Genomic DNA, 12,448 nt, shown 5'->3' with positions numbered 1-12,448 from the left:
CCCTTCCAATAACTCATCCATGTACAATCTCTCCAATGCATCGGTCAGCACGGTTGTTCCTGCGGATCGCCCACCCGCCCCGCCAGAGAAGGATAAGGATAAGGAAAAGGACAAGGACAAGCATAAGCACCATTTCTTGTCGCGGCAGAAGCTCAAATTGAAGGACCGTGGTGACGATCACTTTAACCTGCCTCTTTCTTCTGCCTCGAGTAATTCTCGACCGACCGACCCCAATGCTCCACAATCGCTTTACTCGTTTACCAACCCGGCCTCGCCAGCGCCTGGGGCTACCTTTGGCAAGTCAGTCAGCGGCTTAGACCTGTTGCACGGTGGCCGAGCAAAAAAGAAGGAGAAAGAGGCGATACTCGAAAGCGAACAATTGGAATGGCTGGCCAGTTCCAATAGTGCCACAGGTCCCGCCGCGGGTCCTTCTTCCCTTAACAGCACCACCGGACCTCTCGGGGAAGCCATGCTGCGCGAGACACTGCAAGGCTTTGGCCTGAACAATATGTCCCCCGAAGACGCATGGGAGTTCCTCAAAGCAAAACTCATGGTCATATTTGACGGCGAGGATGTCCGCATCGCCATTGAAGACCTCAACAAGCTGGTCATCGTGCATCTCCAGCGCTGCGTGCACAAACGCACACCCACAACCATCATCGCCGACCTCCAAGACCTTCTCGAAACCGGCTTTGCCAATCTCAATGCTAGCTCCCTCATCGGCATCCCCGATGAAAAGGTCGTCCCGCACCTCGTACAAATCTGGCTCCTATTCTTCGGCACCATCCTCCCATTCATTCAAGCTGCTTTCCTCCCCTTGGACCATGAATTCAAGGGCGTTGGCTCAATAATGACCGGTCGCGAGGCGCGCGAATTCTGGGGCGACATGCCCGCAGGCGGGAGTCTTGATGTTCGCAATCTCGTCCTCATCGCGTTCCGCGATCGCATCATTCTGAACCGCTACGATGCTCTCAAGGCTACATTCTCCCGCCTCAGTCTCGACAGCATCAATGCGGGATTCCCAACGCTCAGCGTAACGGCCAAGACAACTGGTACAGGACACGGCGGCCGGCCTGGGACAGCGGCTTCACTGGACGCAGGATTCGGAAGCTTCAATTCCCAATCTTCGACTCTGCTCAGCACTGTCGCGGATAGTTACTCTTCCGACTCGGTGAGTGCGTTGGCCGCGGCGAATTTGCCCCGTCCGTCGAGTAGTGATTCTCGCAGTCGCGCTGCGTCGAATACGTCTTCGAACCCGGACGCGGCTGCTTTTTCGGCTATTTCCCCGCCTTCGACGAGGCCTCCGGTTATGCATCGCGCTAACTCGGCTGATTCTTCCCATGTCATTACGGAGACTGTTGGTCGGATGCTTCAGTGCGTGAGTGTGTTGGCCAGCGTCCAGACTGACGACGCGGCGCAGGAGAAGATTGAAATCCTCGGGAAAACTCTCAAGCATAACTGGCTTGGTCGAGGACGGACGGGTCGAGATCGGAGGGGTTTTGTCGGGGCGAAGATTCGCCCTGTTATGGTTGGGGTTGGTGCTGGGACGCCGATGCTAGATGATAATGAGTCTCTTACGACGGCGGGGATTAGTATTGGTGCTAGTACTAGTACCACGAGTATGAGTGGTTCCAGAGCGAGGGGAGATTCGTCTTCTTCGGATTGGAGTCAGGGGCTTGGGGGGGAGTATGAGGAGTGCTGGGAGGAGGGAGTTGAGTGTTCTTTAGGGGCTATGATATGATATGGCGATGTTTCGGGTTAGAACTTGATGATTTATGATGGAGTTTGTCGGATTGGATTGGATGGATACAGGGTTTCCATGGACTTGGTGAATCAAATGATATCTTTTTTCTGTGTTTTCTGTGTTGTTCCAGTAGTGAATGTCATTCCAGTAGGCAGCCACCTCGTCCCTCAATACTTCTTCGTCTCCGCCCTCTCCTTCTCTCCCTCTTCTTCTTCTTCTCCCTACACCCCGTGTCATGGTAACTGGGGGAATTGAGGACGGGATTGAGTCTCGGAATACTAGTACCCAAGCCTTCTTCCAATCCGAAGATGCCTCTCTCATGATTGCGCGGGAATAGGAATACTAATCTGTTCATATTGGAGATTGGCTCCTGTGCCTTTTCTCTACGCTATACAGAGTACATTCTTTCTTTCTCTTGCTTTTGTGTTTCTATTTGATTTTTTTTCTGAGTATGCATAGAGGTCCCATCTTCTTAATGGTAGCACATTCTCCCTCTTTCTTATGGCTGTCTAGGAGAAGAAGTAGAAATAGAAATACTACGAGAGCAGTTTAGACTGAGATTATCGGTGAATGAAAGGGAAAAAACGAGTTCTACTACTAGTAGTGATATGTTGCACCTTCCAGACCAGAAAAACTTCACCTTCTTCCCACTCAACTCGTCACTTCACTCCCTCTCGCTTCACAATCATGGATGCATTCGAGAGAACCATCGCTGCCCTGCAACTACTGGGTCTAGGCAGGTGGCCTCGGCTGATTTCCGAATATCTGCTAACACCCAGGCCGAAAGAGTCTTCGCGCCTGTCCGCCTCTCGCGATGAGACCATTCCTCCTCTGGAACTAGTCATGCCAAGCAAGTAGCCAGGCACTCCTTTTCTCTCGTCTCGTTTCATATCTCACTCTTGCGCTAACTAACCCCCGGCGTGACAGATCTCGAACCTACTCCATTTACTCGTGATAGCGCGGATGGTCCCTCCTCCACTCACGGCTCTGGAAAACCTCACAATGTCCACCGTGGTGATGACCGAAGCTCCGGGGGCGTTACTAGCTACTCGCAGCCATTCGTCACAAATAGATCCAAGGACTTGGAATCAACCGACTCGCCAACACCCACCGGTACGTCCATCGCGAATGACCCCCATGGCACTGTACCATCAAAGTATGCCGCCGTCACGGTGGTAACTAACCTCATCATTCAACCCAGCACCATCCCGCAGTTTCATTCCCACCCATCTTCCGGCCGCAGATCACATCGTCGTCGTCCTTCGAGAGGACATCCAGGCTGGCCGTTTGCCCATATCTCCACCCCCAATGCTCCGCCACATTGTCTACGTCCCGGATCCGCGGGTCTCGTTCGTTATGATATTCTCTGAGACGGATTTCCAGCTGTGGAAGTCGACGGCTGAGTTTCCCGTACTCCATCCGTATCAATCATCTGCGAATAAAATTATTAGAGAGCAGAAGGATACGAAGAAACCGCCGAGCGGAGAGGAGAAGCAAGATGTTGCGAAAGCTACCAATGGAGAGAACCCGCCTGCAAACCTTGCTGGGCCTGGCAAGCTGGCGAACAAGCCTCTTCAAACTACGACTACCCGCGTCCATAAGATTTCTCGACGGATTGCTTTTGAGCAAGGTTTGTGGCATATGGAACTCGAGGATGGAAATGGAAACGGAAATGGAAACGAACCTGGGCAATCTCGTCCGGGTGACAAGATCAATGATGCTCGCGGCGACAAGAACGCTACGGAGCGCGATACAAACACAAACAAGCCTGTCATTGATGGGATTCGAAGTCCTGCTGGCTCTCATCGTGCATCGAGTCTGGATCCAATTCCTGAGGAGAATTCTGTGTTCAAGCCATCTAATTACCCGCAGAGAAAGGTTGTGCGACGATTCATTATCAAGCGGTTTATCAATGAGAATCGTCGGACCCCAATTCACCGAGAAAGAGGAATGCATTCGGTGCAATAATTCGTTTCGTCGGCGATTCTTTCTATCTTGTTGCATCTACTGCAGTGTTTGCTTGCCGTTTACTCCAGTTAGCATCTTGACGATTTTCTCGCTGTTCTTTCGGTAGGTACTGTGGCCATCTAATGCTGTTCAGCTCTGTCGTGGCGGAATTGAGATTAGGGTTAGCTTTTAATTTCCATTTCTTTCTCTCCAATACCATCTCTACACCTCATTTGAGATAGTTTTGTTTGTAGTTGTAGTTGTAGTTCCCAGTTGGCGTGTGACCTTGGTATCACCTGATCCGCGAAACCCTGGAAAGCAGCGAAAATACACTTGAATGGCTGTTATACTGACGACGCAACACCGATCGCAGAATTCATCAGTAAGCTTCTACTATAATTGCACTATTTAATTGGTCTGCCCTTTATGAAAATAATTCCATGTCCACTCGCTGACGACTGATCGGGGTAAATTCATTTCTTGTGGGTGTATTTATTATTTGGTAATCTAAGCCCTCTTCAAGCTGGAAAAATTAACTAAAGATTGATCAACTTTCGTTCAATTATAGTGATTATCGTTATCCAAAGATCTCCTATGCCCAGGTGAGTGTTTAAGTTCTAAATTTTTGAAGTTGATGTCAAACTCTTTCAATATATATATGGTGATGTATACTTGTCAAAAAGTACCTCCATATTCTTCCTAATCCGGAAATTTTAGCTCCGCCGCGGAGTCCCAGGCTCACCCTTTCCGTCCTGATGAGCATCATGTTAATTTACCACTACTCCATGCCACACTATCCCATACCAAATGAATAAAAGCATACTTCCTACTCCTTATACTATCATACACCCAAGCTCACCAAGCCTCCGTTCGACCCTCATGATTCACTTCGGCCCCACATTCCGACCCACCAAGAACTGGGAACTTCCTATAGCAACGCGCAAGGAAGAAATTTCAAGTGATCGACGCCTATTCTACGGACAATCTGTTGGGGATACCTTACGGAGCAGTCTATGAATCTGTCGATAATTGAAGAATGGCGCTGTTCCTGGCGCAAGGCCGACGCGATGTGGTTCCTATTCCTGTTCCTGCAGCACAATCGGGACCACCTGGGCTGTCCCCTGCAGCGTGATGAGTACAGTATGTTTTGTTTTTCTTCGCGTTTCACAAGGTCTGAGAATCGCGCGTTTTCCATGCATTATTTGCTGTTGTCTACTCCGTACTATGTAGTACTGTACTACTTTTTTTCTAAATAATTGTCTCCCGCAAGGAAAGACGCAGATTTGAGGTGGAAAATTATCGCGCCTCATTTACGCCCCCACCCTGCCCAGCTGGGCATTGGAAATCTGCCAACGGAGTACGGAGAAGCTCCGGAACAAAAAAGCATTGGCAGTGGCTGAAAAACAGGGTGCGACAATATGAGACGAACTGGTTCGAGTTGAAGGATTTTTGGGGCTTTGGCCGAGACTTTTGTAGAGCCGCTATGAGTAGTACGAGTATTGTGTCGCGACATGGACGCCGTACTCCGAGCTTCGTGCCTGAGTCTTATCTTGTTAGATTAGACAAGCAATGGGTCTGGACGTCTTCCCCTTTTCTTGTTTTTATTGAGCCTACTAATGGCCCACCTAGGCATGTGGAGACCGCCTTTGTGGATGCAAGATTGGAAGAAATCGGCCGTCATGCAGCTCATTTGGGACTGGTCAGTGTCGGGCGATAGTGATAGCTCATGTCGGGCATCCGATCTCATTTGGCGGAGAGCTGCGGTCTGGGCACACAGGCCAAGAAGGATCTTGGGGGCGAAAACGCGATCGTTTAGATCTTAGTGCTACCTTCGTAGTGCTACCTTCGGTTACGGATGGACTATGAGGGACTTTGCGATGTGGGATATGACGAATGTTGCAAGGCAAAGGCCAAGAATCACGAGCGTACCGAGTACTCGATCCCATTGAAAGTATATGCTATGCCCATAGCGAGATGAGCAGGGCGATGATGGGGCAATTCTTCAATTTAAGGTCGTTTCAACGATCGACGAGAAGATTGGCCTGGATGAAAATGAAGCAACTAGAGCTAGAGCATGGGAGAAGGAAAAAGGAGATGCACAATGGAGCGATGGCTCGTGCACTGAAAATCCTGCTGGCGTCACTTGACGAGATCCTTCCGCACCTCGCCTATGTAAATATGTCAGCGGCGGTTGATTTTTCCTCGTTTACAGTTTACAGTTTAGCCTCGTGGGAAGTAAGGTAAGACATCGCGAGCGACAGTGAAATGGGGACTCGGGGTGGCTTGAATTTCCGCCATGACGCCATTTAGTCGATTGGCAGAGAGAAGGGAAATAAGGATGGACATGTCTTATGAGTCCTGCACGACCGGGGAATATCCAGAGCCAATGAGAATCATCGTGACCAACGGGAAACAATGACTGACTCAATCATTGCAAAGGAAGGAAAAATGTCTTCAAACGGCTCGGGTTTGCAGCGCCACTCGCGGAGGCGGAGTCTAAGCTGTCGCCGATCAATTGGGATCCGTTATGGGATCCCGTTATGGGGAATCGATTATGGGGATCGATTATGGGCTCCGGGGATTTTCGAAAATAAATTAAAAAATCATGTGGAAGAGGAGAAGAGCGAGGCTCAATTTCCCGAGCCATTTGCATATTGCATCAGGGACTGTTCCTGGGCTTACAAGCTCTCAGTCAGCTCGTTCCTCTGGAATTCAGTCATTCTGTGTTCCTGGGGAAATGATCATCGCAAGTTACATTAGCCCGTATAATGGGCGTATTCATTTACCAATCATCGTGTAGAATTATCAATAATTCCCCACATTTCGTGGGTGGTCCGGGGTAGGTCACCTTTCCTATTTGGGCGCTTTGACCGAACCCCCTCATTTTGTTCACTCTGTTCATTTTGCTTGACCAGGTTCTGCTTAACTTTTGGTGGAGTCAATCCCCGCCTTTGTTGGCGATTTGAGCTCGTTTAGGGTTAGGTGAATGCCCACATCGCGCTCGGAACCCCATGGGCAGCCGGCTTGGATTGCAAATTTAATCAATTCTTGACCGAACCAAGAGCATGTGAACGGTTCTTGCAGTGGGCGTTCGCCATAGTTGACGGCCCTGACCCTGCAGACAAGCCTCGGGTCCCATAATCAAGGGTCTCCATGCGCCTTCAAGCCCCTCTCCCTTCCTACGGAGTAGAGGAGGCGAGAAAAAGCACAGGTCTGCGATGGGCACGGTCTCAAGCACGACAGACGGCACCGGCCAGCCGTGATGTCAGGCATGGAGTCGGCATCAAGCAGCACTAGCGATGTGATCGGAGCGACATTTACCCCATCACATGGTAGTATGGAAGCCGGTCTACTTTCTCTGCCTCGGTGATGCTCCACTTGCCCCAGTTCTCCGTCTCCATCTCATCCACCGAGGCCGCCAAAGTCTAGTGCGATGACCCGTGGAAGATTGTTTCCTAAAATGAGACCCCTCGAGGTCGATCATCGGGGATGTCCAAAAAAAAATAAAGACCTGGCTCGACCCGAACTATATGTCCCCCCCCTTTTCTTGTCTCCAGGCTCTTCCTCCATCTCGCGCGGCTCCTTTTTAATCCCCTGCCGACCCGAGACGAAGGCCCTGTTGAGCGGAATTCACGACAAGTTTACGACAAGCCCGCCCAATCGTCAATATGCGTTTCATTCCCGTCATTGCGACGGCGCTGCTCGCCATCTCCAATGTTACTGGAGCCTCGCCTGCAGCTTCCAGTGGCGCTGCGGAAACCTCCGTAGCTGTTGCTGCCGATACTGCTAACACGAACAATGCGAATAGCGCCAACAGCAATGATGCTGCTAAGACTGCCGTGGTGAACGCCCCGCAAGCCGCTGCTACTACTCAGGCTGCGACACAAAACACCAACAACTCAGAGGAGAATGATGCTGCCGCCTCGGCTGATACGGCGAAAGCTAACACGGCCAATGCCAACACGGCTAACGCCAATACGGCCAACGCCAATACGGCCAACGCAAACACGGCTGCCAACATCGTCGACACTCTTCTGGGCAACACAGCGACAGCCAAGGCTGATACCGCGACGGCTGCTGCTGCGAAGGCCACCAACACCGCTTCGGCCCAGGAGACTGCTTCCACTGGTTCCTCTACCAAGTCTGACACATCCAGCAGCACCTCCAGCTCCACCAATGGCCTCGAGTCTCTTCTCAGTGGTCTCACTGGAAGCGGTGGCGCTCTCTCTGGTCTCACCTCGCTCGGTGATGATCTCGAGAGCCTTCTGAAGGGCATTACGGGTCTGCTCAACCCTAACCTGTTGAGTGAGATCGAGGATACCTTCAAGTATCTCTCCACCTCATTGGCTCCCCCTGTTGACACCAACATTCGGGTTCTTCTGTCCAATGACAACACCCAGGCACTGGGTACGCTGATCGGAAACGCCGGCAAGCTGCTGAACGACAAGAACACCGCGACTCTGTCCAGCATTCTTAGCAAGGCCGACAACCTGCTGTCTGATAACAACCTCAACAACCTCCAGAAGCTGCTCAACAACATTGACAAGGTTAACGACCTGGTTGTCAATGCCGACAGCCTGCTCAGCAAGGAGAATGTCAACAACATTGAGGGTCTTCTCAGCAAGGCCTCCAAGCTTCTCACTGACAAGACTGTCAATGCCCTGGAGACTCTCCTCAGTGGTGTTGTCGACATTCTGCCTCAGCTCAAGAGCTTCTTGACCCCCGCCACTTTCAGCAAGATCAACACTCTGTTGACCAACGGTGGCAAGTTGCTCACCGAGTCTTTCATCAACAAGACCAACTCGCTTATCGATGCCGCTTCGGATCTTCTCACCCCGGCTACCAGCAAGGCCCTCAAGGATCTCCTGAACCAGGTCACCCCGCTGCTGCCCGAGATCAAGAAGCTCTTGACTACCGAGACCCTGAACGAGATCCAAAATCTCCTGTCCAGCGGAAACAAGCTGCTTACCGATTCTTTCATCAAGAAGACCAACTCTCTTATCGATGCTGCTTCGGATCTTCTTACTCCCGCCACCAGCAATGCTCTCAAGGAGCTCCTGAACCAGGTCACTCCTCTGCTGCCCCAGCTGAAGAAGCTCCTGACCACTCAGACCCTGAACGAGATTTCGAACCTTCTGGGCAACGCCAACCAGCTGCTTACCACCGCTTTTATCAAGAAGACCAACTCTCTCATCGATGCTGCTTCGGATCTTCTTACCCCGGCTACCAGCAAGGCTCTCAAGGACCTCTTGAACCAGGTCACTCCTCTGCTACCTACGCTGAAGAAGCTGCTCACCCAGCAGACTCTGGACGAGCTCCAGTCGCTGCTGTCTCACGGAAACAGCCTGCTCACCGACGACTTCGTCAAGGAAACCAAGAGCCTCATTGCTGGTGCTTCTGGTCTCCTGACCAAGAAGACTACCGATGCTCTTACCACCCTGCTCGACGCTGTTGTGCCGCTGGTTCCAACCCTGAAGGGCTTCCTGACCAAGGAGACCTTCAACGAGCTGTCCACTCTGCTGAACAACGGCAACGACCTGCTGACTGCCAGCTTCGTCAACGAGACCAAGTCTCTGGTTGGAAACGCCGACGAGCTTCTGACCCCCGACCTGGTCTCCGGTCTCAAGGAGATCCTCGGCGAGGTTACTCCTCTGCTGCCCGAGCTGAAGAAGCTGCTCAAGCCATCTACCATCTCGGCCATCAGCAGCCTGCTGATGAACGCCAACGACCTCCTCGACGCCACCTTCGTGAACGAGACCCGCCACCTGATCGACGGCGCCGACGACTTGCTCTCGCCGTACGTTCTGGGTGGTCTCCACGAGCTGCTTAACGGTCTTGTTCCCGTCGTCCCCACTATCAAGAAGGACTTCCTGAACGAGACTACCCTCAACAACTTGACCTACCTCCTGGGCAACGGCACCACCCTCCTGACCCCGACGTTCGTCGCTGACACTAGCGACCTCATCACCGAGGCTGGAGAGCTGCTCACCCCCGAGATGGTCAAGAGCCTGAAGGGTCTCCTGGGTAACCTTGAGGACTCGATGCCAGAGATCCAGAGCCTGCTGAAGCCCGAGAGCATCAAGAAGATTGAGACTCTCCTGGGTAACGGCGCGGATCTTCTGAGCAAGTCGTTCGTCAAGAATACCACTGACATCATTGCTGATGTTTCATCATTCCTTCCTCTGATTGAGGGTCTGTTGAACTCGCTGTAGTGATGTTAGACGTTTCTTTTTTGTTTTAAATGACCATCATGTGCATCCCGATGATTGGAAATTCGATATGAACTAATGCGCCTAATGATATCGTTATATTTAACGTCATTACTTATATTTATACAACGTTACTCAATGATCTTTGTTCACGTACTAGTAGATCGTATTTTATTCCCAAGGTTAGTATCATGATACTAGAGTACTTACAAAGTTTGAGAACTCAAGTACCCAGTACCTCTACTAGTAGTCCTCCGTGCTAGTAATAGTGAGGCAACAATGGGCTCGGCGAATTCAATTCATTTAGTCCGATATTTAACCTTATTTTTACCCCGCTGAAGATCTCCCATAGATGAACTTAATCTCAGCAACCCCGATACATTCGATCGAAACCCTCCACCCCTAAAGACCACTTTCAAGCTCCTTCTCAGCGATACTAAGCATGCATCTCTCCACCTCCATCGCAATCTCTTGTCTTCCAAGCAACCGAAGCACGTCGCCCGATGTTTTCTTCGCCCTACGCGCCAGTATCTCAAGTTCGTCGGAAAAGGCATTCTCGGCATCCACCTCACCACACCGTGCACTAAAATTGTCCTCGAGATACTGCGCTGCATCGATAAATTGGCCGTACACGCCTTGCAATTGTTGTAATTCGGCTAGCACTCGCTTGAGGGCGGAGACTGTTTCTTGTACAAACACGACATGTATGGAGCGGTTGATTGCGAGTTGTAGTGGATCGACACTGGCTGCCAAAGTGCGTTTCTTGCTTCGATATGTCTGTTTTGCTGGGCATTTCCTCTTTGCGGGTTTGGGAGGAGGGGTCTTTCTCGTTGGGGTGCTGGTTTCTGGACGGTGGCTATTGCTCTTGGGTATTGGGGTCGAGCTTTTGGGTTCTCGGCGTGGAGACATTTTGACGGGAGGCAGGAATGTCAACTAGTAACCCCAGAGTTAGGAACCATCAAAGCTCAGTCTTGGAGAGTTGAAATCACGATATTTGGTGAATTAGAGGGAGAATCCGAGTTATTGGGGAGTGCTGGTGGAACCGAATCGAGAGAGGTGGATGTAGGACTAGCAGTGCCGCTGGGTTCGATGTTTGGAACTCGGGCTGCGCGAAGGAATCTTCGGACCGAGTTTGCGAATATTATCTTTTCTGGCGTTCTGTGCTTTCGCATGAGCAAAGTTCACCTTGAAAGTGGCGATAGGATGTGAAGAGAGGTGTACAGAGTGAGAGGCAACAACGGAGGAAGGCATTGGTGGCTGCCTGAGGCATTCCAGTATCAAAATAGCCTCACAACAGTATTGCATCTTAGGACGGCAGGTGTTGAAATAGAACTTTCCAAGGATATTTACATCAAGCTACCGACTACAAGGAGCGCTACCTTGAAAGATATTCCCTGCATCCCATCCAAATATCAACAAGAAGTCTAAGCTCGAGTTCTGCATCCACCCCTCGCCCCGTGTTTCTCCTGCTGTCGTCGAGCCTTACAACGCTGTTCTCTCCACCCATAGCACCATTGACAACTTCGACTGTACTTTCTGGTCGACAATGAGGCCGTGTGATATCTGCTGTCACAATCTGGATATCCCCCGCCCCAGCTTCGACCACCTGAACTGCCTCATTGCTCAGGTTGTCAGCTCCATCACCTCCAGTCTGCGCTTCAACGGTGTCCTGAATGTCTACCTGAACAAGTTCTTAAGTTTGAGACTATTGTTCGGTGGTAAAGAACACTCTCTCAGACAATCTGCTCCGCTTTCCATAATGTTTGCCTTTGAGCAGCCCAGTGTTCGGAACACAAACATCAAATCGAATCGAATACAAATTGAAGGCTGTCCAGAAGGCTATGTTCAATTTCTACCATTTACATTGAGAATTTGCGAGTTCTCACACCCACAGCTTCAATTTCCGATCTTGATTTTCAAGTCTTTGAGGTCCAAAAACCACAAACTCCACACCCATGGATTCTATCTCCTTTGTTGACCTCCGAGAGATTCCGAGACACTTCCATTGGTTGGATGAGCTGAATTACAAGAGAATAAAGAGGACGGGTATCAGGAAAGTATGTCCGGAAATTTCCGATATGGATTCTTTTTTGTTTTTTCATCTGCCATGCTATGTGATGTCTAACACTGCTTCTCATAGGGCATAACCCACCACGTCCCCTTTGTTCGCCATCTCGTTGCTGGTTTTCCCGAGGGTAATGTTGCCTGTCGTCGCTTGAGAAGAAGCACCTCACTAGGAATAATTGATTGTGAGCTGTTTTCAGTGAATTCAAATTAATTTAGTCACATGATTTACTCATATATTGGCCTTTGTTGACCATATTTATGTATATTATTCTGGACTGCTTCAAGCTTGGAACAATATTATCAGAAATGAATCTTCAATACAACCCAGGTAATAGACCAGATAATCATTCACCCTTGTTTTTCACATACACAAACAGTTGTCCCGGAGGCCAAAGAGCCTGGATTGTGTTCATGTTCGATATTAGTGTCCAAGCGATGAGCCCTCCGCAGCTTGAGCACACTCAAAATATCCTGCATTCAC

General features: G+C 50.4%; 5 protein-coding genes across 5 annotated transcripts; 4 read left to right on the top strand and 1 right to left on the bottom strand.

Moving 5' to 3' along the window:
* Positions 1 to 19: 19 nt before the first annotated feature.
* N7533_008424 (HbrB domain-containing protein) lies at positions 20 to 1,741 on the top strand (the record flags this gene model as incomplete). The annotated part of the gene is made up of 1 exon (XM_057105074.1): positions 20 to 1,741. One exon carries the CDS (start codon positions 20 to 22, stop codon positions 1,739 to 1,741), a length of 1,722 nt encoding a protein of 573 aa, XP_056956523.1.
* Positions 1,742 to 3,052: 1,311 nt separating this feature from the next.
* N7533_008423 (uncharacterized protein) lies at positions 3,053 to 3,712 on the top strand (the record flags this gene model as incomplete). The annotated part of the gene is made up of 1 exon (XM_057105073.1): positions 3,053 to 3,712. The coding sequence occupies one exon, from the start codon at positions 3,053 to 3,055 to the stop codon at positions 3,710 to 3,712; it is 660 nt and encodes a 219-aa protein (XP_056956522.1).
* Positions 3,713 to 5,546: 1,834 nt separating this feature from the next.
* On the top strand, positions 5,547 to 5,838 carry N7533_008422 (uncharacterized protein; the record flags this gene model as incomplete). Its single annotated transcript, XM_057105072.1, is given in 2 exon segments — positions 5,547 to 5,642; positions 5,662 to 5,838. 2 exon segments carry the CDS (start codon positions 5,547 to 5,549, stop codon positions 5,836 to 5,838), a joined length of 273 nt encoding a protein of 90 aa, XP_056956521.1.
* Positions 5,839 to 7,359: 1,521 nt separating this feature from the next.
* N7533_008421 (uncharacterized protein) lies at positions 7,360 to 9,903 on the top strand (the record flags this gene model as incomplete). The annotated part of the gene is made up of 1 exon (XM_057105071.1): positions 7,360 to 9,903. The coding sequence occupies one exon, from the start codon at positions 7,360 to 7,362 to the stop codon at positions 9,901 to 9,903; it is 2,544 nt and encodes an 847-aa protein (XP_056956520.1).
* Positions 9,904 to 10,302: 399 nt separating this feature from the next.
* Positions 10,303 to 10,809, bottom strand: N7533_008420 (uncharacterized protein; the record flags this gene model as incomplete). Its single annotated transcript, XM_057105070.1, has 1 exon — positions 10,303 to 10,809. The coding sequence occupies one exon, from the start codon at positions 10,807 to 10,809 to the stop codon at positions 10,303 to 10,305; it is 507 nt and encodes a 168-aa protein (XP_056956519.1).
* Between the last annotated feature and the right edge of the window lie 1,639 nt (positions 10,810 to 12,448).

The sequence above is a fragment of the Penicillium manginii genome (genome assembly GCF_028828005.1).
Source record: "Penicillium manginii strain IBT 31320 chromosome Unknown utg000006l:1.0-4164085.0:1.0-4166146.0, whole genome shotgun sequence".
NCBI classification, from domain to species: domain Eukaryota; kingdom Fungi; phylum Ascomycota; class Eurotiomycetes; order Eurotiales; family Aspergillaceae; genus Penicillium; species Penicillium manginii.
This window is presented reverse-complemented; position numbering and strand designations above follow the sequence as displayed.